The sequence below is a fragment of the Oncorhynchus nerka genome, linkage group LG10, assembly GCF_034236695.1.
Source record: "Oncorhynchus nerka isolate Pitt River linkage group LG10, Oner_Uvic_2.0, whole genome shotgun sequence".
NCBI lineage: Eukaryota > Metazoa > Chordata > Actinopteri > Salmoniformes > Salmonidae > Oncorhynchus > Oncorhynchus nerka.
The window spans coordinates 55,293,108-55,316,175 of NC_088405.1; the positions used below are offsets into that span (position 1 = coordinate 55,293,108).

The 23,068-nt window shown below is 45.4% G+C and overlaps 2 protein-coding genes across 3 annotated transcripts in view; one reads left to right on the plus strand and one right to left on the minus strand.

The window, feature by feature from the left end:
- LOC115135653 (pyruvate carboxylase, mitochondrial-like) overlaps window positions 1–23,068 on the minus strand; it is a 92,787-nt gene that overhangs the window by 21,726 nt on the left and 47,993 nt on the right. The window lies entirely within an intron of this gene.
- LOC115135654 (leucine-rich repeat and fibronectin type-III domain-containing protein 4-like) lies at window positions 10,482–17,801 on the plus strand. Its single transcript, XM_029670556.2, has 3 exons — window positions 10,482–10,858; window positions 12,692–14,368; window positions 16,352–17,801. The coding sequence occupies exons 2-3, from the start codon at window positions 12,711–12,713 to the stop codon at window positions 17,442–17,444; spliced, it is 2,751 nt and encodes a 916-aa protein (XP_029526416.1). The 5' UTR covers window positions 10,482–10,858; window positions 12,692–12,710; the 3' UTR covers window positions 17,445–17,801.

A 23,068-nucleotide genomic window follows, 5' to 3' on the forward strand; every position in this document is an offset into this window, starting at 1 on the left:
GTATTTGGGGAGTTTCTCCCAATTTTTCTCTGCATATCCTCTCAAGCTCTGTCAAGTTGGATGGGGAGCGTCGCTGCATAGCTATTTTTAAGTCTTCCCAGAGATGTTTGATCGGGTTCAAGTCCGGGCTCTGGCTGAGCCACTCCGAGACTTGTCCCGAAGCCACTCCTGTGTTGTCTTGGCAGTGTGCTTAGGGTCGATGTCCTGTTGGAAGGTGAACCTTCGCCCCCAGTCTAAGGTCCTGAACGCTCTAGAGCAGGTTTTCATCAAGGATCTTTGTACTTTGCTCTGTTCATCTTTGCCTCGATCCAGACTAGTCTCCCAGCCCCTGCCACTGAAAAACATCCCCACAGCATGATGCTGCCACCACCATGCTTCACCGTAGAGATAGTGCCAGGTTTACTCCAGCCGTGACAGATGGCATTCTGGCCAAAGAGTTCAATCTTGGTTTCATCAGACCAGGAATCTTTTTTCTCATGGTCAGAGTTCTTATGGTGCCTGAGGAGTGGTTTCCGTCTGGCCACGCTACCATAAAGGCCTGATTGGTGGAGTGCTGCAGAGATGGTTGTACTTCTGGAAGGTTATCCCATCTCCACACAGGAACTCCGGAGCTCTGTCAGAGTATCCATCAGGTTCTTGGTCACCTCTCTGACCAAGGCATTTCTCCCCTGATTGCTCAGTTTGGCCAAGTAGCCAGCTGTAGGAAGAGTCTAGGTGGTTCCAAACTTCTTCCTTTTAAAAATGGAGGCCACAGTATTCTTGGGGACATTCAATGCTGCAGAATTTATTTTGTACCCTTCCCCAGATCTGTTCAAAGGGTCTGAATACTTATATAAATAAGGTATGTTTATTTTTAATACATTAGCAAACATTTCTAAAAACCTGTTGTATTCACTTTGTCATTATGGGGTATTGTGTGTAGATTGATTAAATTTTTACCTAATCCATTTTAGATTAAGTCTGTTACATAACAAATCATGGATAAAGTCAAGGGGTCTGAACACTTTCCCGAATGCACTGTATGAGCAGGTCTGCATTGAAAATGTTGGTTCAAAAACCAAATAAAGTTTGTAAACTTTGAGAAGGGCAAAACTAGTCCATCATGGTTGAATCAGGATGATGGTTATGATTACAGTATGCTGCAATTCATTACATTTGGCATTCAATGTTGATGTAAATAAAACATACAAATTGGATCGTTCTTGTTCTCTAGTTATGTAAGAATATGAGATGTAGCTTGTGCCCTGACACTACCTGCTCTCTACTAACCGTTTTGTGAGTCTTGCTGTTAATAACTTGGGAAACCATCAAGAACAAACCTAGTTTAATATATATTACGTTTTCAGAATGACTGCTTCAAGTGGGCATGAAGAGAAAAAAAACAGCCCTTTGAGGACAATGCATCTGGGAAACGCTTCAAGGCCTCTTCTTTGGACTCAGTGATCAATTACGCATCAATGAAACCGCTTCCAAATTAGCCATTCATGATTGAGAGAAAGGCACACACAGACAATAAAAATAAAAAAATCAGGTCAGTTTGCCTCAAAAATATTCACCAATTTGTCAACTGGCAAAAGTTCTGACAGTGTTGTGAAAATGGCCTCAGTGGGGTTATTTCTACACTCTCTGACAGTACTGTTCTGTAAGGTTCAGAGTGCCAAGCACTGCTGTCCATGGTCTAGAATACATCCTCTGCCATGGGACGTGCATCCTCCATTGTCCAGGCTGAATAACTATAGATTGAAGCAAAATCCATTTTCCCCCTGCAGCTTCACCAGGTAAATCATTCCACAAATTTCCTGCAGCTAGATTAGATTCACACATTTTTTCATCTAAATTATACAAAATAGTCCAAATGAGAGTTAGGTCTGTGGTGAAAAACCCATGTCACATCTTCATATACACCAGAGTAAATAAGAAACGACTAAGAAAATCAGTAGACTAAATAACCATTACGTTTGTGTCAGGAGGCCAGCATGACCAAGCTCTCATTGGTTTGATGCATACAACAGTTTCACTGTAGGGTGGGTGTTACACTGTACCAAGTCCTCTATATACATTGGGGGGAAAAAGTATTTAGTCAGCCACCAATTATGCAAGTTCTCCCACTTAAAAAGATGAGGCCTGTAGGTACACTTCAACTATGACAGACAAAATGAGAAAAAAAGAAAATCACATTGTAGGATTTTTAATGAATTTATTTGCAAATTATGGTGGAAAAATAAGTATTTGATCACCTACAAACAAGCAAGATTTCTGGCTCTCACAGACCTGTAACAACTTTAAGAGGCTCCTCTGTCCTCCACTCGTTACCTGTATTAATGGCACCTGTTTTATCTTGTTATCAGTATAAAAGACACCTGTCCACAACCTCAAACAGTCACACTCCAAACTCCACTATGGCCAAGACCAAAGAGCTGTCAAAGGACACCAGAAACAAAATTGTAGACCTGCACCAGGCTGGGAAGACTGAATCTGCAATAGGTAAGCAGCTTGGTTTGAAGAAATCAACTGTGGGAGCAATTATTAGGAAATGGAAGACATTCAAGACCACTAATAATCTCCCCGATCTGGGGCTCCACGCAAGATCTCACCACGTGGGGTCAAAATGATCACAAGAATGGTGAGCAAAAATCCCAGAACCACACGGGGGGACCTAGTGAATGACCTGCAGAGAGCTGGGACCAAAGTAACAAAGCCTACCATCAATAACACACTACGTCGCCAGGGACTCAAATCCTGCAGTGCCAGACGTACTGGCTTAACCAGTTAAAACTCAAAAGTTCATTAAAATACACATGCAGGGTATCGAATTAAAGCTACACTCGTTGTGAATCCAGGCAACAAGTCAGATTTTTAAAATGCTTTTCGGCGAAAGCATGAGAAGCTATTATCTGATAGCATGTAACACCCCAAAAGACCCGCAGGGGACGTAAACAAAATAATTAGCATTTCGGCGTTACACAAACCGCACAATAAAATAGAAAACATTCATTATCTTTCACCATCTTCTTTGTTGGCACTCCTAGATGTCCCATAAACACTATTTGGGTCTTTATTTAGATTAAATCGGTCCATATAAAGCCTAGATATCGTTATATGTAGACTGTGTGATAAACGAAAAAAACAGTTTCAAAACGTAACGTCATTTTTTAAATTTCAAAAAGTCGACGATAAACTTTCACAAAACACTTCGAAATACGTTTGTAATGCAACTTTAGGTATTAGTAAACGCTAATAAGCGATACAATTCATCAGGAGGCGATGTAAAGATCATTAGCTGTCCGTCTGGAAAAATGTCCGGCTAGAAACTCAACGAAAATATCCGGTCCTAGACCTGAGGAGATACGGTGCCCTGCATGTGTTTGACCAAGAAAAAACTCGAAGGGAAATGACAAGACTCTAGACACCGTGTGGAAGCTGTAGGTACTGCAACCTCAGTCAATTAATTGTGGTTCACCTTTATCAATGGGTTCAAGTAGCGCATGGATATATTTTCCCATTTTCAGTGATCAGTTTTTCCTGTGCTTTTCGATGTAAATGCCGTTCTGGTAAAGCCACAGCAGTGATTTAACCAGTTTTATAAACGTCTGAGTGTTTTCTATCCACACAGACTAAGCAAATGCATATACTATATTCCTGGCATGAGTAGCAGGGCGCTGAAATGTTGCGCGATTTTTAACAGAATGTTCAAAAAAGTAGAGGGTCGACTTAAGAGGTTAAGCAGGGGGACACATGTCCAGGCCCGCCTGAAGTTTGCTAGAGAGCATTTGGGTGATCCAGAAGAAGATTTGGAGAATGTCATTAGGTCATATTGGTAAAAACTCAACTCGTCATGTTTGGAGGACAAAGAATGCTGAGTTGCATCCAAAGAACACCATACCTACTGTGAAGCATGAGGATGGAAACATCATGCTTTGGGGCTGTTTTTCTGCAAAGGGACCAGGACGACTGATCCGTGTAAAGGAAAGAATGAATTAGGGCCATGTATCGTGAGATTTTGAGTGAAAACCTCCTTCCATCAGCAAGGGCATTGAAGATGAAACGTGGCTGGGTCTTTCAGCATGACAATGATCCCAAACACACCGCCCGGGCAACGAAGGAGTGGCTTCGTATTTCAAGGTCCTGGAGTGGCCTAGCCAGTCTCCAGATCTCAACCCCATAGAACATCTTTGGAGGGAGTTGAAAGTCCGTGTTGCCCAGCAACAGCCCCAAAACATCACTGCTCTACAGGAGATCTGCATGGAGGAATGGGCCAAAATACCAGCAACAGTGTGTGAAAACCTTGTGAAGACTTACAGAAAACGTTTGACCTCTGTCATTGCCAACAAAGGGTATTTAACAAAGTATTGAGAAACTTTTGTTATTGACCAAATACTTATTTTCCACCATCATTTGCAAATAAATTCATTAAAAATCCTACAATGTGATCTTCTGGATTTTCTTTTCTCATTTTGTCTGTCATAGTTGAAGTGTACCTATGATGAAAATTACAGGCCTCATCTTTTTAAGTAGGAGAACTTGCACAATTGGTGGCTGACTAAATACTTTTTTGCCCCACTGTATACCCCAGTGTATGTCTGGCTGAGGTTGAGTCACTCCCCTCATCTAAAAACCCACAACTAGCCCAGAGTAGAATAAAAACAAGGATGAGAGGAACCATTGGGAGGAGAAGGAAGATGGGGCTAAGCCTCCCCTCCTCTCCTTTGTCTCATTCCCTCAAACTCAGGGTAAAAAGCCATGCTGTCAGACTCAGCTATAGCGCTGGTGTTAACCTGTATTAACCCTAATCCCTTCTGTTTGGGTTGAGAATCCTACTGTAGTCCTCTGTGTTCGTCTTTATCATCCGCAATCGATTCTTTCGAATGCCATACCGTACAGCCCCAGACCACTGCATGGAAAACAAGCAAGTATTACAATCTTTATTCGCTCAAAAAACTGCTGAACAATCAGATATCCCTCGACCACAATTTAACATTCAAGGCGCATTGGGGAACATTGCGATCAACTTGTTAAATAATTGATAATGACTTTTAATATAAAATTAATCAAAATGTTGAATATTTCATAAGAGGAGAATGGCTTACCAAGAAAAGCTTCAGAAAGTACTCATTTAAGGCAGAAAGAAGTTTGAGCAATCAAAAAAAAAGGCAGATGTATTTTAGCTCATCCACTGTTCAAGATGAGTACAGCTGACTGATGCTTCGTCGTCAAGGTGACATCTTCCTCAGATTGACCTGACCATTGCACTTAGCTCCTATTTACAGCCTAGTGGCATATTGAAGACACCAATGTAAGCAAATAAAATAATACAATTAATAATAATAAATAGCGGTGAGCAGCAATGAACGGGGTTCACAGGATGACAGTGACAAAAGGTACAGTGCTGCCACATTTGAATGCAGTAACAATTCTTTAGTCACTTTACACCTACTCATTCAAGGGTTTTTCTTTATTCTTACTATTTTCTACATTGTAGAATAATAGTGAAGACATCAAAACTATAAAGAAATGTTAAATAAATATGAGATTCTTAAAAGTAGCCACCCTTTGCACACTCTTGGCATTCTCTTAACCAGCTTCATGGGGTAGTCACCTGGAATGATCTCAATTAAAAGGTGTGCCTGGTTGAAAGTTAATTTGTGTAATTTCTTTCCTTAATGCGTTTGAGCCAATCAGTTGTGTTGTGCCAAGGTAAGGGTGGTATACAGAAGACATCCCTATTTGGTAAAAGAACAACTGCATATTATGTCAAGAACAGCTCAAATAAGCAAAGAGAATTGACAGTCCACCATTACTTTAAGACAAAGGTCAGTAAATTCGGAAAATGTCAAGAACTTTGAAAGTTTCTTCAAGTGCAGTCGCAAAAACCATCAAGCTCTATGACGAATCTGGCGCTCATGAGGACCGCCACAGGAAAGGAAGACCCAGAGTTACCTCTGCTGCAGAGGATAAGTTCATTAGTTTCCAGCCTCAGAAATTGCAGCCCGAATAAATGCTTCAGAGTTCAAGTAAGAGACGCATATCAACATCAACTGTTCAGAGGGAGACTGCTTGGATCAGGCCTTCATGATCGAATTGCTGCAAAGAAACCACTACTAAATGAAGCCAATAAGAAGAAGAGACTTGCTTGGGCCAAGAAACACGAGCAATGGACATTAGACCGGTGGAAATCTGTCCTTTGGTATGATGAGTCCAAATTGGAGATTTTCGGTTCCAACCTCAGTCTGTCTCTCTCTGAGGATCTGAGCCCTAGAACCATGCCTCAGGACTACCTGGCCTGATGACTCCTTGCTGTCCCCAGTCCACCTGGTCATGCTGCAGCTGCTCCAGTTTAAACTGTTCTGCCTGCAGCTATGGAACCCTGACCTGTTCACTGGATGTGCTACCTTATCGCGGACTTGCTGTTTTAGAATCTCTCTACCGCACCTGCTGTCTCTAAATCTGAATGATTGGCTATGAAAAGCCAACTGACATTTACTCCTGAGGTGCTGACCTGTTGCACCCTCTACATCCACTGAATATTTATTATTTGTTTAACACTTACGGTAATTACATGATTCCATTTGTGTTATTTCATAGTTTTGATGTCTTCCCTATTATTCTATAATGTAGAAAATTGTAAAAATAAAATAAAAACCCTTGGATGAGTAGGTGTGTCCAAACTTTTGACTGGTACTGTATGTTAACTTTGTGTCCTATGAAACAGATCTTTCAAAGTTTTATGCAACATTAACCTCTCTAGACCTGGCCAACACCCAGTGAGATTGCAGAGTGCCAAAATCAAATACAGAAATGGTCATTATAAAAATTCAGAAAACAAAACTTATTTTACATAGGTTTAAAGATTAACTTCTTGTTAATCCAACCACGGTGTCAGATTTATAAAATGCTTTTCGGCGAAAGCATTCCTATCCCAGAACTTACCTAGCCCAGAACATAACCCAGTTGACAAATTATTACAAACAGTAACCAGCCAAGCAGAAGCATTACAAAACTCAGAAATAGAGATAAAATTAATCCCTTACCTTTGATGATCTTCATATGGTGGCACTCAGAAGACATTCATTTACTCAATAAATGTTCCTTTTGTTTGATAAAAAGTTTATATCCAAAAACCTCAGTTTTGTTTGTGCGTTTTCTTCAGTAATCCACAGGCTCAAACGCAGTCAAAACAGGCAGACAAAAAAATCTAAATTGTATCCGTAAAGTTCATAGAAACATGTCAAACAATGTTTATATTCAATCCTCAGGTTGTTTTGAACCTAAATGATCTATAATATTTCAACCGGACAATAACGTCTTCAATATAAAAGGTCAACAAGAAATGCATTCTCTCGGGATTGGGCATGAAAAAGCTCTGCGACATGGTAGGGTCCACTCATTCAGACTAGTCTTCCTCACTCATAAGAATACAAGCCTGAAACCATTTCTAAAGACTGTTGACATCTAGTGGAAGGCATAGGAACTGCAAATTGAGTCCTAAGTCAATGGATACTGTAATGGCATCGAATAGAAAACTACAAAACAAATAAAACTTCCTGAATGGATTTTTCTCAGGTTTTCACCTGCCAAATCAGTTCTGTTCTACTCAGACACTATTCTAACAGTTTCGGAAACTTTAGAGTGTTTTCTATCCAAATCTACCAGTTATATGCATATCATATCTTCTGGGCCAGAGTAGCAGGCCGTTTAATTTGGGCATGCTTTTCATCCAAAATTCCGAATGCTTCCCCCTACCCTAGAGAGGTTAAGCCTACTGTGCCAAAGCAATTTAGAGTTGTTAAAACGGGAGTGACAAGTGTGTTGATAACGGTAATATCAAAATTCCTATTTTAATAACTAACAGAATTGGTTAAAAAAGGCTATGCATGCCAACATATTAGCCAAGAATTAAGATGTTTATAATCAGAGCCGGAGCTGAACCTGTCTGCCCACAATCATCGCTGGCTCCCCCGTAGCTCACCAGCTGCTGTACAGTTAACAAAAATATAAAACGTAACATGTAAACTGTTGGTCCCATGTTTCATGATTCCATACGTGTTAGTTGTGAGGGCTTCACTATGATTATACAATGTAGAAAAAAGTAAAAATAAAGAAAAATCCTGGAATGGGTAGGTGGTCCAAACTTTTGACTGGTACCTGCTTAATTATTAATATTATGGTGTTTCTATTCCATGAAAAACCAAAAACCCTCTGGGTTTCGTTTAGCATAGAACGGAAAATATGGAGCTGTACAACGTGACGGTCGGTTCATAGATCGGCTACATACTGTAGCTAGCTACACATCCATAGGCATACAGTTATTTTTATCCTCCACAATAGGTAAATAAATAGTTAGCTAGCTATGTTACTTCAGCTGTATTGCATGGCAAATATAATCAAGGCAAGCTAACACAAATTGTTCTCTCAGGAGTTCTCTCAGGAGTCCCTAAAACATGAAACACAAATGACAAATTCATACTCATGTCATAACACTAGCTAGCTAGCTGGCTAATGTTAGCAAGTCAGCTAACTTGCTAAATAGCAATGTTAGTAAATTAACTTCATGACAAAAAAACATGCAATCATTTGTCTCTACATTACCATAATCCTCTCAATTGTAAAAGTTTTGCTTGACTCGTTATAACTACTTACATTTGCTTCCCCCGTAATGTTTTGTCAGCCATCTTTGCTGAAGTAAGTCACCAGGGATGGGTGGCTCGCATCAAATTTGTCATTGGAACCACTTGATAGGATTGGTCATATAAAAACCTTGGGACCCAAATGCATAATGAGTGCTCTATCTCCTGGGTACCTCCCAAGTCCCACAGTGTAAGCTTGCAACTGTTAAAGGAGGAACCACTGTAGGTGCGTCCAAACTTTTGACTGGTACTGTAGATTTTCAGAATATCGACAAAAACCCAATTTCGTTCCATCTTCTCCCACTGCCGGCTACTGGGCTTCCTCTCACAACCGCATTTGGTAGTGAGTGGATACGTCAAGTAGATAACACTGCCAAACTTAACATGATTCATCATCATGGTAATGTCTTGATGACCCTAAACAAATTTCAACTTGATAGGCCATTGTGGAGTAGATTTACAAAGGATTTAAAATGGACATGTAAAATCTGATTTCCTGATATGTCAATAATAAGAGCCATCTCTTAACCAATCCATTAGCTTTTCTCAAACAAGGAGGTGTACTATGGCCCTACATACATTTTGACTAATGGTTCATGAGAAGTTCCAAAGATTTCCTCAAAATTCCAAGATAGATTTTCCTCCATCCTGATGGTCCTCGAGGCAAATTTGTTCAGCATGAGGAAAGATGCCTACTTAGAAAGCTTCAAGTCTCTAGGTCAAACGGGGCAGCGGCTATGAGGGTTTATATGAGACTGCCTATAACAGTGCCACCTAAAGGCCAATCAGTGCTATTATTTTTGGACCAATTTATTCACGACCTCTAGTTCCTGTGTGCCAAATTAGAGTGATTTGGCCATGTCAAGAAAATAACAAATGTAAGAATAACCGGTTTCATCATAACATAATTCAAGGTAAACAACAAATTATAGCGCAAACATTTATGTAATGACAAACGTAGAATTGTTGGTTTAACAAACAGGCCTCTTGATAGTAACCAACGAGTACCATCACTGCAATATCCCATTTCAGAAACCTCAGCATAAAGCCTGGTTAGGCTACTGTACAGCATCTCCATAATGTTTCTCACTTGAACAGTGTTCTAGAGGCAATGCAGATAGGAAACCACCAAATGCTAACAAGCTGACCAGTCTGCATCTTCTAAGGGCTTGTGTAAATAGATCGCGGACTGCTTTCATCCAAGCAGTAATGAAGCCGTCTCTTACTTTGGCCCCGACTGTTTGGCTAATAAATGTTAAGGGGGAGGTGAAACTGCTGGCTTTACCTCCTCCTACACCCTCTTCATTTTGATTCATTTCTCCTACGCTCCTTTTCTGCATTTTCTCCTAGCCATTCCAATTCCATCTCCCCCCTTCTATCGAAAGCAAGGACTGCTTCAGGCTCCCCCTCCCTCTCCCACTCCCCTCCCGCTGTCCTCTCTCAGTAGCACACACATTGCAGTCTCGCTCTCTATCACACACACACACACACAGGCTCGCTGCAGCGAAATCTACAAATCACAGACTAGTGCAGCACAGGACGGCAGGGGAAAACAACGTCAAAACAAGCCATTGATTGAGTTGTGGAAAAGCGCGTCGACCACAGAGGTGAACCGTGCAATCGTTATAGGTCGTTGACATCTATGGTTGAGAGCTTTCTACTTCTACAGCGCCACTCCTTTCCCTGGGCATGTCTGAAGGACTAACACAAAACAGGCAGCCTGACGGAAGGAACCAGGGAGTGAGAAGGCATCATTAACCTTCCCACACAGTGGGGAAACTGAACTGCCCATTTAGGAGGAGAAAGGGGGTTAGAGAGGAGGGGGGGGGGGGGGTTTGGACGTTTGAGAGGGCGAAAGGCTGTTCAACACGGAGATAACACAGGCTTGGGGATGTTCTAGAGCCTCGCTGCTTCTGCAAAAGGACAGCGAGAGGAAGAGGGGTCTGAATACCAATAACTACAGAGTGAAGAGACTGGATACCGTCCTGGGAGTCGACTGAAGACTGCAAATAGTGAACAGATAAGAGACCGAGGAGGATAAATGCTGTGAAGCAGAATGAAATGTTTCACACATTTCAAATCTGTTGTTGATCTGGAAAACATAAGCTTGTTGTCTCTGAAAACCTCCGGGCTCATGCTTGAAAAACTCAATCGGATTATTTTGATTCACGCTCCAGTTATCCGAACGAATCAATGGATGTGGCATCCTGAACAGCATAAGCAGCAAAACTTCTGTAAGTTAAGATTCATTTCTTTTCACAGTAAAACAGACCCCTGTGTTTATCATAAGGAGATAGCGTCTAACTCGCAATCTGTTCAGACTGTAATGCACATTGTGCGGGAAATTCATTATCGGTGCCCATGTCCCTCTGCTAATCCTTGCACATCATTCGGAGGAGGTATATCATGGACTGACCTAGCAACAGCTCCGCATCGGGCCTTAGAACAGCCCATAGTCAGGAGTTATTCACACAATAATCCCTGGGTTCTCATGCCTTACTGCTTAAACAGAGAAACTGACAGGCATCAAATTTCTCATAGGCATGTTGATTTGGGAGCTGAGCTCAAGTCAAAGTGAATATAGATAGGTGGACAGAGGGACAGTGACGCGACACGGGAAAAGGTGTAATGGGTCCATTTAGTCATCAATCATGGAGTCAGGAGAGGAAAACAACAGTATAACAAGGCTTTAAAGCTAATTGAAAAGACTGTCAGTTATAGCCAGCAGATTGTCTTTCTTTAAAACAACGCTATGTAAAATGGGGCCTTAGGGATTCTGCTTGAGAGAACAGGTTATTCACACTCACCTCTACAAGCCACCTACTGTAGGGGACAAACCAATCCCCTGCACGCCTCAGTCACTGACTATGAAGTAAGGGGGGGGGGGGGGGGGCGCAATCCATTCAAACCCTCAGACAAAAAAAGGTGTGGGACATAACGTCATGCTCATTAGGCTAATTCGATGGTGAATTAACCCTGTTACCATGCATCCCTCTCCCCCCTCAGACATACAAGTTTAAGGGGAAGCCCCAGAAACAGATTTCTGGTAATCCAGTCAAGGGCTTTTTTTTTATCAAAGCATAAAATATTACTGCACACACCTCAACCCTACCTTACACCATTTGTCGGTAAGGCGTCTATGTAGATCATTACGCCATGCACGGCACGCGTAGAGACAGTCTACCACGTATAGGTATTTATAGGTTGCATCCATTATTTCCCTTGTGGGTCCTTCATCTCACCCTCGTACTCTTCCTCAAACACATACACTAACTGTGAGCGTGACAGCGGAAGACGCCTGCCTTGCATAAGGCTCAAACGAGCACAAATTGAATAATTCTCAACCTGGCGAAATGCAGCCGCCGTGGAAAAGCACAACACTGTCACATTAATCACAATCATCAGCCTTGTGATGTAACTCAGACAATTCAAGCGACTAGGCTTCCATTCAAAGTCCATTTGCACATAATGACCTGGAGAGTCAGTCGCACCACAAACCACTATTCAACTGCACTTAGGGCCTGCCTTTTCTGGTCAGGTTTTCAACCCTATTATTCTATCTCATTAGATGCGTGTTAATGTTCACACTTAAGACACACACACACACAACGACACACACAGTAATGCATCAGGTTAATGGGACAATCCCTCGTGACAACACAGTAGGCAGTGAGGGGTGAGAACAAACAAAAAGGACACTTGGCCCCAGTAACATTGTGATTCAGTAGACATGGCCACATCCCCAGAACCACTGAACAGTGTCTTGTCTGGGAAAACATCCCAGGCTTGGAAGGTTCATATTCAATCTGGCCTTATATCTCACTGAAATTACACTTGCAAAACACACACATAGGCCTACACAAAACATAGCAGCTGAACCATACCAACACACATTATAAAAAGGTGGTGTTGACCGACATGTTTGTGGATTGTCAATATCTAAAACTCTGAATACCATCTGCACAATCCAATACCTCTAATGCACTGTTAGATCTAAACGCCACTGGATCAATAAAAACAACAATGAACCAGAGGGATCTAACAATGTCCCATTTCTACTTCCACAGGTGAATAACCAGCACAACAATGCCTAAATCCAATTCACAAATACTACACCCATACCTGGCGCCACACCACTCAAAATACTATTGGAAGCCTTCAAAGCAAAGCTCCTCTCTAAAAGGAGTCCACCCAGACAGAACAGTACCCCCTCCTAAACTCAAGCCAAAGGTGACCAAACCTTCCCTGGTAGTCTGGCTGGCCGTGGTGACTGGTTCCTGTGTCTTCCATGCGCTACTTGGCCCAGGCGTGTCTGCTGGAGAGACCTGGGGCATGGTCTCCATCTGTCCCTTCCACTGTGTGTGTCGAAACCTCTCAGAGTCTCTGAGCACGCTCTGCGTCAACAAGGGCCTGCTGTTTGTCCCTCCTGACATTGACCGGCGCACCGTGGAGCTCCGTCTGGCAGATAACTTCATCCTGGAGGTGGGCAGGGTGGACTTTGCCAACATGTCAGGCCTGGTGGAACTGACTCTGTCCAGGAACACAATCCACACCCTGCGGCCCCTGTCCTTTGCTGACCTGGAGAGCCTGCGCTCACTCCACCTGGACACCAACCGGCTGACCATAGTGGGGCCAAGAGACCTGTCCGGCCTGACCAACCTACAGCACCTCATCATCAACAACAACCAGCTGACCGACGTCTCCGCCGAGGCTTTCGATGACTTCCTGCAGACGCTGGAGGATCTGGACCTGTCCTACAACAACCTGAGGAAGGTCCCCTGGGAGGCCATCCAGAACATGGCCAGCCTGCACACCCTCAACCTGGACCACAACCTCATAGACCAGATCGCTGAGGGCTCCTTCGGCGAACTCTACAAGCTGGCCCGCCTGGATATGACATCCAACCGGCTGCAGACGTTGCCCCCCGACCCCTTGTTCTCCCGCTCCCAGACGGGCGTGGTCAGCCCCACGCCCTACAGCGCTGTCATCAGCCTGAGCTTCGGGGGGAACCCCCTGCACTGTAACTGTGAACTGCTGTGGCTGAGGCGGCTGATCCGCGGCGACGACATGGAGACGTGTGCCACCCCCGTCCACCTGGCTGGGCGCTACTTTTGGTCCATCCCAGAGGAGGAGTTCACCTGTGAGCCTCCGCTCATCACACGCCACTCCAACAAGCTGTGGGTGCTGGAGGGCCAGAGGGCCACGCTGAGGTGCCGTGCCATCGGTGACCCTGAGCCCATCATTCACTGGATCTCCCCTGACGACCGCATCGTGGCCAACTCCAGCCGTGTGTACTCCTACTACAATGGCACCCTGGACGTGCTTGTGACGCGGGCGCGTGACGACGGGGCTTACACCTGCATCGCCATCAACGCTGCCGGGGAGGCTACAGCCCTGATAGACCTCAAGATCATCCCCCTCCCTCACCGCGGCAACAACACTGTCCCCCTCACCAACCCTCGTGGAGACCCAGGCTCCTCAGACATTTCCAGTGGGAGAACAGGAGGGTCTGGAAGGAACGGGAAGGGTGGTGGTGGTTCGGTAAAGAACGCCACGGGAGAGGGGGAGAGTGGAGAGAGGGGGGATGGAGAAGCCAGTACCAGTGAGCGTTTGGTGGGGGTCCTGGGGGTGACTGCCACCTCTGCCCAGGTGCGCTGGGTCCTGGGTCGGGCCACTGGGCCGTACCTGGTGTGGATGTACCAGATCCAGTACAACTGCACTGCAGATGATGCCCTGGTGTACAGGTAAGCTCCTCTCAGTAACAAAGCAAATTGTGCACAACCTGAGAGCCAGTTCCCAATTGGCCAAGCATTAATAGATCATCAATGAGGCTAGATGCAAAAAAAAAAAAAAACATCCCTTTGTTCTCCTCTATTGTAACACTGTCATGTTCAAAAACGCCCCTGTGGTTCTACATTTACCAGAGTTCTCGGTGTTCTTGAGTCACAGGGACCAGGGGTGATGAACATGACAAACCATACCTGACACACAAAACAAAGGAGAGCAGTCATAGTGGACTGTAAAAGAAGTATGAAAGAGGGCAAGGTATTTATAGAGGGAACGGAAGGGAGATGGGGCAGTGGAAGGAGAGAGCCTGAAGACTCGGGGGAAAAGGAGGATGAACTCCTTATAAGAGCGCAAGCTGCAGATCTGAGGACAGTGTCACATCCCATTCCGCTGACTGAAATGGAGATAAATAGGGAGATGGGGTGGGGGGGGGGTTGGGTCGAGGGAACACTGAACCCACTCACTTCAGTTTGTGGAAGTAGGGAGAGGTAGCTAAATAGAGATGCAGTGTTTTATATAAAATACTGAAAGATTCTCAAGGACTTGTCGGGACATCGTGTCGACAAACACACTGACACGCACACACACGCTGACGCGCACATACACACACACACACACACACTCGGAATGCTGTCAGAAGGAAAATGAAAAACAGAAAGAAAGCCTCCCAATCCGTCATTTCCAGCTCTCGTTCACCCACCCTCCCGTTTGCCGCTTTCTCTTGGGAACAGCGTCGCCAGCCTGTCATGTTCATGGAATAAGTCATCAGGAAACAGGTCGTTTTGTTCAATCTAACACACTCCTTGCGCGAGAATCTGTGTATGACCACGGACAATGGAGGGGAGAGAAAGAAAATGAAAATAAGAGCAGATAAATTGGAGCTTTATAAACGAGGTACTGCGCAGACAGACTGAAGCGACGGTTAAGGCCAGTCTCATACCCCTTCAGCAAGTAGCCAGGATGATTGAACTCTTCCTCCTTCTCCCCTGATGGATATCGGACATGTTCTCAAAGAGGACAATGGGAATTGCCGCTAGAATCGTTTCACGGCTCATAACTCCCCTGACGTCTCAAAAAGGACCGGTGAACTGCTTGTTAAGCCTACCTGAGATCAAAGTTAAAGTATGCAAAGACACCGTTTCGGTGCCGAGTACATGCCAAGGCATATGTCGTCTGCATTGCTAAATAAAAAGGAGGGATGACAGCAAACCTTCCCCGGGACTGCGTCCCTAATTGGTTTGAACAGCATATCCCTGTGAGAGGTTTTCAATAAGAGCTTACAATTCAAAAGTTATTCACAGAATATAAACCCATGGGGATAATAGCTTGCGCATTTGGAGTTAATGTTTCGAGTAAAGCCCATCTTTCCAATTTCCATTACAATGTCTGAATGTACACAAGTAAACGCATTAAAGTGATTTGTAACCCAAAGCTAGAGATAATTTGAGGATAGTGTGGAGGAACGGAGGTAGAGCCGGGGCTCAAGGAATGTTATCTGCCAGCCAGGTGAGATTGAAAGTAGGGAGACGGGCGCGGTGGTAATTGGGGTGTGAGTATGTGTCATCACCTTGGTCTTGACTAGCTCATTGCTTGGCATGACACGTTTCTGAGGAGGGAGGGGGTTTTGGGAAATAGACTCCGGTAAAGTCGGCCTCCTGTTACCCTGAATATCCTTCATAGTCTCCATTACCCTTCTCCCTCTACAGCAGAGTATTATTGATTAAGGCCATTTACACAACAAAGGAGCAGATCAGACGCCTCCCTCCCTCTAGCTGGCTGCACATTATCATCATTAGCGCTTAGGCGTTGTACTGTAGATTATTGCATTTCATTCGATTCATCTCCCTCTCCTAGCCGCTTTCAGATATCCTCTTTCTCTGCTCAGCAAATGGCTCAATGTCCTTTTCTCTTGTACGCCCCCACCCTTCCCTGTCTGCTAGAATACTGCCGCCTACAAGCAGCTCTTTCCTGCTGAAGAACCTGGTGTCTGGAGCAGACTACAGCCTGTGTGTCCTGGCCATCTTTGACGATGGGGTGTCCACCCTGGCCACCACCAAGGTCCTAGGCTGCACCCAGTTCAGCACCAAGGAGGACTTCCCAGAATGCCGATCCCTGCAGGCCCACTTCCTGGGTGGCACGCTGACGGTCATGGTGGGGGGGGTCATCGTGGTAACACTGCTGGTGTTCACCGTGGCGATGATGGTAAGGCACCGTGTCTGTGGAGACTGTCGAGACGAGGGCCACTACCCTGCCCATCACCATGACGACTTCCTTCCCTCCAAGGAAGGAGTGGATGTTTACGCTCAGACCAACGGAAATGGGAGCGTGATGATGGTGGCTCTGCCCAACAACATTCTTGGCCAACAGGCTAAGCCGCTGCCGTTGAAAACCAAACCCGAAGCCAAGAACAAGCCTGGGAAACTGCCCAAGCCAAAGCTTGACTCAGATCAGCTCAGTGGGGAGGGAAAGGGTGAGAAGCCAGGCCTGGAGGTGGTCGTGAGGGGGAAAGGATTCCCCCCCTTCACCCTTGAGAGTGAGAGAGTGACACTGTACTACTCCCCTGCCAACACCTCCCAGACCTTACCCCATCCCCGAGCTCACAAGGCCCCGAAACACTCAGGCAAGCTCAAGCTACGCCGCTCTGAGGAGAAGGAGAGAGACTTGGACAAAATGGTGGGCTCCATATGCAGCCTAGACTCTGAGGCCCAGGGGGAGGAGTTGGAGCGCGTGAAGGACTCGAGGAGGGGAGAACGCCCGCCACTAGGGCCGACGCGCAGCTGCTCCTTTGACGTGGGCGAGATCACCACGACAACCTGCTACGGATATGCGAAGCGACTGAGTGTGATATGGACCAGGAGGAGCCAGTCGGTGCAGGGCATGCTGGTCCAGTGTGCCTCAACAGCCAGTTCAGCGAGCAGCACAGGCAGCGACCACCCCCCGCCTGCCCTCACCCATGGCTACCTGCACACCAACAACACCTCTAAGTCCAGTGAGGCTGACAACATCGGAGACCTGGAAGAGAGTGTTTTATAGGGTGAAGAGGACAGAGGGCCAAAAAGGAACAAAACAAAGACAAAATGGATACATTGACAGTGGACAGGTGGATGTAAAAGCCATTTGGCATAAAAAGGATGAGAAACTATCAAAGCACACAGTGCATTGCACAGGGAACATAGCACATGGTGAAGGAGGTAATGCCACGTGTGGTGTGGACAGATGGGAGTGACAGCTATTGTGAAAAAAAAAAAAAGTATAATGATGTCTGCTGGTCTAAAGCTGTGAGATACCGACGAACCCAAACGCATGGGGATTACAACCGGAGACTTGTTTCAACAAGATAAATTAAACCATTAATGAATTACTACAGTAAATAAATCAACCACCACTCAACAGCAGCGTCTCGACTTTGAATGCCAAACCGCTGAGTAAATCAGGCCTCAAAAACTGGTACATGAGACAACTGTGATAATCAGATGCCAGTCAATTATCATGTGTTTGTTTGCAAAGAGCAGGAAGCAGCCTATCTGCAAACACAGAGGTGTTTGTTTAGCTGAGAGAGGGAGCGAGAGAGATGGGGTAGAATAAGGGTTAGAGACAGGGGGGGGGGGGCAGAAGAGATGCCTGGCGTCGGGGAGGAGCTCGGAGATAAAGCCGTCGACAGGGAGTTGGTTCATGCTACGTCTATCGATGCCATCTGTCATGTACTTCTCTGTAGTACACGTTCATAGCCGCTAAAGCCCCGTCGAGCTCAATTAGCATGAGCTGTGTGATTGAGTGGCCGCTACACACATTCACACATAAGTGAGACGACAAGGAGATGGTGTGAGAGAAGTGCGTGCATCCGTTTCTTATTTTCTTGCCAGTGGCAAACTGCTGACCTGTTTCAGCCAATTAAAAAAAAAAATGCTGATTGGAGAATTCACACAAACACAATGTGAACTCTGCCCAGGGGTGCTGCAACTACTGACCCGCGATTCTACAACCAACCATCGTTCACATCGGAGAGCCCAGATCTGTCATGTTCTGCTGACAAGTCCAGTTAATATCTGGGCCCATATACACAAAGCCTCTCAGAGTAGGAGTGTTGATCTAGGATCAGTTTGGCCTTCTAGCTCATAATAAATACAATTATATGGACAGCTGGGTACCTGATCCTAGATCAGCACTTGTAATCTGAGACACTTTGTGGACAACGGGCCCAGATTGGCAGATCTTGGTGGTTATTTTTTTTAGAAACTACTATAACACATCTTCCCAGGTTAAGTTCAGGAGGAGTTCAACATCTCGGAAGTAGCTCAGACATCTCCAATACGCTGGATAAGAAAGTAAATCAGTTATTTTAAGTAGTCATTACGATCCAAGTCATTCACCCTGGCTGGCCGTTTTCTGCCCCTGCATATAAAACCCTACCTGTGAGCATAGCCGCGGGAAGTACGGGTGCTGAAACAAACCCCCCCCCCAAAAAATAAAATAAATATATATACATTTAGTGCACTGGGGACTTAACTAATCCTGTATTAGTCGACCGATATAGCCCTCTGTAGTGCGGGGAAACTAGATTTTTTTCATCCAAAGATATCGCCCCCCCCCCCCCCCCCCACCCGATTCAGTCAAGCTAGTTTAATTCCAACATTTGTAAACCAAGCAAATGTAAATAAAACACTGTATGGCTTCAACACGGTAAAAAATATTACTTTGATATCATTGATGGTCATTACAACCGTACCGATAGCAGCACAAACAGGCTTCAGAGTGTCCATGTCTGGATACCTACGCCGCCCTACCTTGACGAACTAAACACTTTTCTCTCACGCTTTGAGCATTACGACTGAGCTGCCGAGGACGACGTGCTTGGCCGCGGGACGATGTTAAGGGTAGCTAAAATGTTTTCATCGGACAAAAAGTTCTAATCTGCCCCCCACATCCCCCAATGTCTTCCCGAGGCTTTGCCTGTGAGACAGCCAGACGGAAAACGATTTTAAGTGACAGCGTTGACTTTTTCCATCTCAGATGTGGAGCCAAGGTGTTTTCTATTCGCACCTGGAGACTTGAGCAGAAAAACATGGTCATTCAACAGGACAGACCAGCATTCTAACTCTCCCATTTGAATTTAAAATATATACTCCCCGTCACACTGAAGCACCTCTACCCCAGCCACACCCTATGATCAGAGGAGACGAGTGTGTGGGTGGATGTCTGTTTGCGAGAGAAAGTGGATGGGAGACTGACACTCATTCCACATAAAACCACCAATATGAATTTCAAAATCTTAAAAGAAGCACCTTCATCCACCACAATCAGTCTCCATTTTATTTAATTTAAAAAAAATTAAGTGACCATTTGGACAAGCTAGGCTTCGTCACAATATATAGACAGAAGTCGAACAGTATTCTGGACGTTTTGTGGTTGGTTCCTTGAGGGAATCACAACCCTCCTAAAAGGAAATGCTGTGGAAATCAGCACCAGATGCAAATTGGGAAATTAATGTAGCCGTACAATTCAGTACAATTCTATTTGTGTGCGAGAGACAAATGTGCGAGACAGGTACTGAGGGAGAGAGAGAGAGAGAGAGGGAGAGAGAGAGAGAGAGAGAAAGAGAGAGAGAATGAGCGTTGGAGGGCTTGAGTATTATTCATGCAAATGACTCATGTACATGCATGTTTAAGTGGTCAGTAACAGACTGCTGCATACATCATTAAAATCCTTGTTTATCTGCTACCCTGGTCCTACAAATGTCTCATCACTAAACTGCATAGAGAGACTGTTTGGGGAGGAGCAGTGAGGAGGGGAATGATGACAATAAGTGTCACAGTTGTGAAATCCTTAGATCCTTATTGAACGCCCCTAATTCACAATCCCGCTTTGAAGCAGAGTGCGGCAACCAAAAACTAAAAAAACATAATAATAAAAATCACGCATGTTCACCTGAGCGAGGTAAGAGATGAAGAAAAGGGATATTTTGTCTCGAGCCTTGCCTGCACACAACATCTTCCTCTCCTCTTTAAGCAGCCTCCCACTCATCTCAATTTCACACAACTCCTCTCCCCATCTCGCCACCCCCTGCTTCAGTACGCTATATCTCCCTCTAACACCAGTCACACCTCTGGGAACCATTTAGCGCAGATTAGGGCTGCAAAGTCCCTTGTAAAAACCACTCTTCCAGCTCTACACAGTGTTTAGTATGGACCACGAGCCACATCTTCGGGTTCTATTTGTAAAGGAACATAGTAGTTACACAAGCTGGCAATAACCTGTGCTCCCATCTCTTGTTCAAGACCCTGGTCTTCGCTCTCATCCTTGTGTGTGTGTGTGTGTGTACACACACTGTACATCCATAACTGAGGGAAGGGCGAGAGAGGGAGGGCGGGGAGGAGGTAAGAGAAAGGGGGACACAATAGGTAAAACTGATGGTAGGCACAGGAATCCTCGAGTAGGACCCAAGAGAGTCATTTTCCAGAGCACGAAAGGCACGGTTTCTATCTGCAGATGAGAGGGGTCAAAAAACTCAATTTAAAGCCAATTTATAGTCCAGCTGCAAAGTGAGACAGAGCTACATGTAATGGACATTGGGTTGGTACTGTTGGTTAGTCTTCCCAAGGGGCATCGGCATCCCTACAGTATACCACCGCAAAGCTAATAGCACAACAGAACAGTGGACATGAGCACCGGAATACCTGGAGATCTTGCTGAAGCACAACCTCCGAGAGACAGAGTCTGTTCCCACGCCCAGCAAAGACATTGTGGGATTTACTTTTTGACAGGATTTCAACATGTTTACGGATTTTTCTCCTCCATTTCTTTTCTCGCACCATCAAATCATGAGGGATTTGGTAAAACATGACAACTGCGCTGCCTAGGGCTAGGGTAGTATCACCGTTTGACTGTTTTTCCCTGCCAACATGTTGCGCTTATAAATATGGGCAGATGTTGGCAGCAAGTCCTCTGCTTCCTAACACCTAATGGTGGTGGTGAGGAAATGACTTGGATCTTATTTGAACAGGTAATTAAATCTCTGGTGGTGTCAGTGCTAAATAAATGAGCTATTTGAAGCTGCTTAATAAAAAAAAGAGGCACTGCTGCGGCCTGATGGGATTTGAGTGGCCTTCCGCCACTGGGAGGAACAGCATGAGAGATGGCCAGGTGGGAAAGGAGAGATGGCCAGGTGGGAAAGGAGAGATGGCCAGGTGGGAAAGGAGAGATGGCCAGGTGGGAAAGGAGAGATGGCCAGGTGGGAAAGGAGAGATGGCCAGGTGGGAAAGGAGAGATGGCGAGGTGGGAAAGGAGAGATGGCGAGGTGGGAAAGGAGAGATGGCGAGGTGGGAAAGGAGAGATGGCGAGGTGGGAAAGGAGAGATGGCGAGGTGGGGGAGAGATGGCGAGGTGGGAAAGGAGAGATGGCGAGGTGGGAAAGGAGAGATGGCGAGGTGGGAAAGGGAGATGGCGAGGTGGGAAGGAGAGATGGCGAGGTGGGAAAGGAGAGATGGCGAGGTGGGAAAGGAGAGATGGCGAGGTGGGAAAGGAGAGATGGCGAGGTGGGAAAGGAGAGATGGCGAGGTGGGAAAGGAGAGATGGCGAGGTGGGAAAGGAGAGATGGCGAGGTGGGAAAGGAGAGTGGCGATGGCGAGGTGGGAAAGGAGAGGTGCGAGGTGGGAAAGGAGAGATGCATGATAGCAGGGGGGGTGGGGGTGTTTAGCTTACGCAGCGAGGGAAGTTAATCACACACGCAAAGAAATGGAGGGAGGGAATTGGGCAACAGACATGGTTTGAACTTGTTCACCCGTACTGAAGTGAAAGTCCGCCATTAACACGTGACAGTTGGCTTGTTAGTGCCCTTGTGGAGCAGAGAGGGGATGATCTGGAGCAGCTTTAATGTCTTTTGATATTTTGGAGTGCTGCCTTTGCAAATCCTCATGGCAACAAAACACCTTCGAGGCAGAGGAGAGCATAAACTTGGGGAAAGCGAGGGGTAGGGAAAGGCTGAGAGGGGTTGAAGATGGGGGAAATAACAGAGCAATGGAATATCACAACTCCAGGGCAGAAGTCTGTCACACTGCATCAGCATAGGTCAAAAAGAGGAGGAGAGTAGGGACACAAAGTCGGGAAGGGGAAACTAGACAAGCTGAAACAGAACAAGGACAATCAAGAGAAGGGATTACGCCGCTGGAGGCAGAGGTTTGAAGAGGCTGGGGGAGGAAATGAGAGTGTGTGAAGGGGGGGGGGTCGGACACGGTCAGAAGATCGGAGTTCCACCACTGATCAACGTTGGAGAGTTGCCCCGCTGCATGCCCTTCAACAGCTCAGCTGTGCCCTGGTGCAGCTGCTGCCTCTAACCCTCGCTCAAATCACACACACACTTTCCCCAATCAAAGGTTTCATTTAGAGCCATGGAAAGCTAAGGCTGGCAGTACACGAATCTCCTCTCACATATCCGGAAAAAATACATCCAGACAGCCATTACTGCCTTTTCATACTGTGCTTTCATGTGAACATGTTGTTATTGACACTAGTATGGAATAAACAAAGAAATCCCACTGATCTGTGTCTCTGATTCTCTACTTTACAATTCCAAACCAAAGCCATCTTCGATACATAGTTGAAAGTAGACTCCTCCTGCCTGAATGTTTCTAATATGCTAGCCTTTCATCCTCTGTCACATGC

Coding starts and splice junctions, on each gene's coding strand:
- LOC115135654 (XM_029670556.2), top strand. CDS start 12,711: ATGCCTAAATCCAATTCACAAATACTACACCCATACCTGGCGCCACAC. Junction 14,369..16,351: donor GATGATGCCCTGGTGTACAG/GTAAGCTCCTCT, acceptor CCTGTCTGCTAG/AATACTGCCGCCTACAAGCA.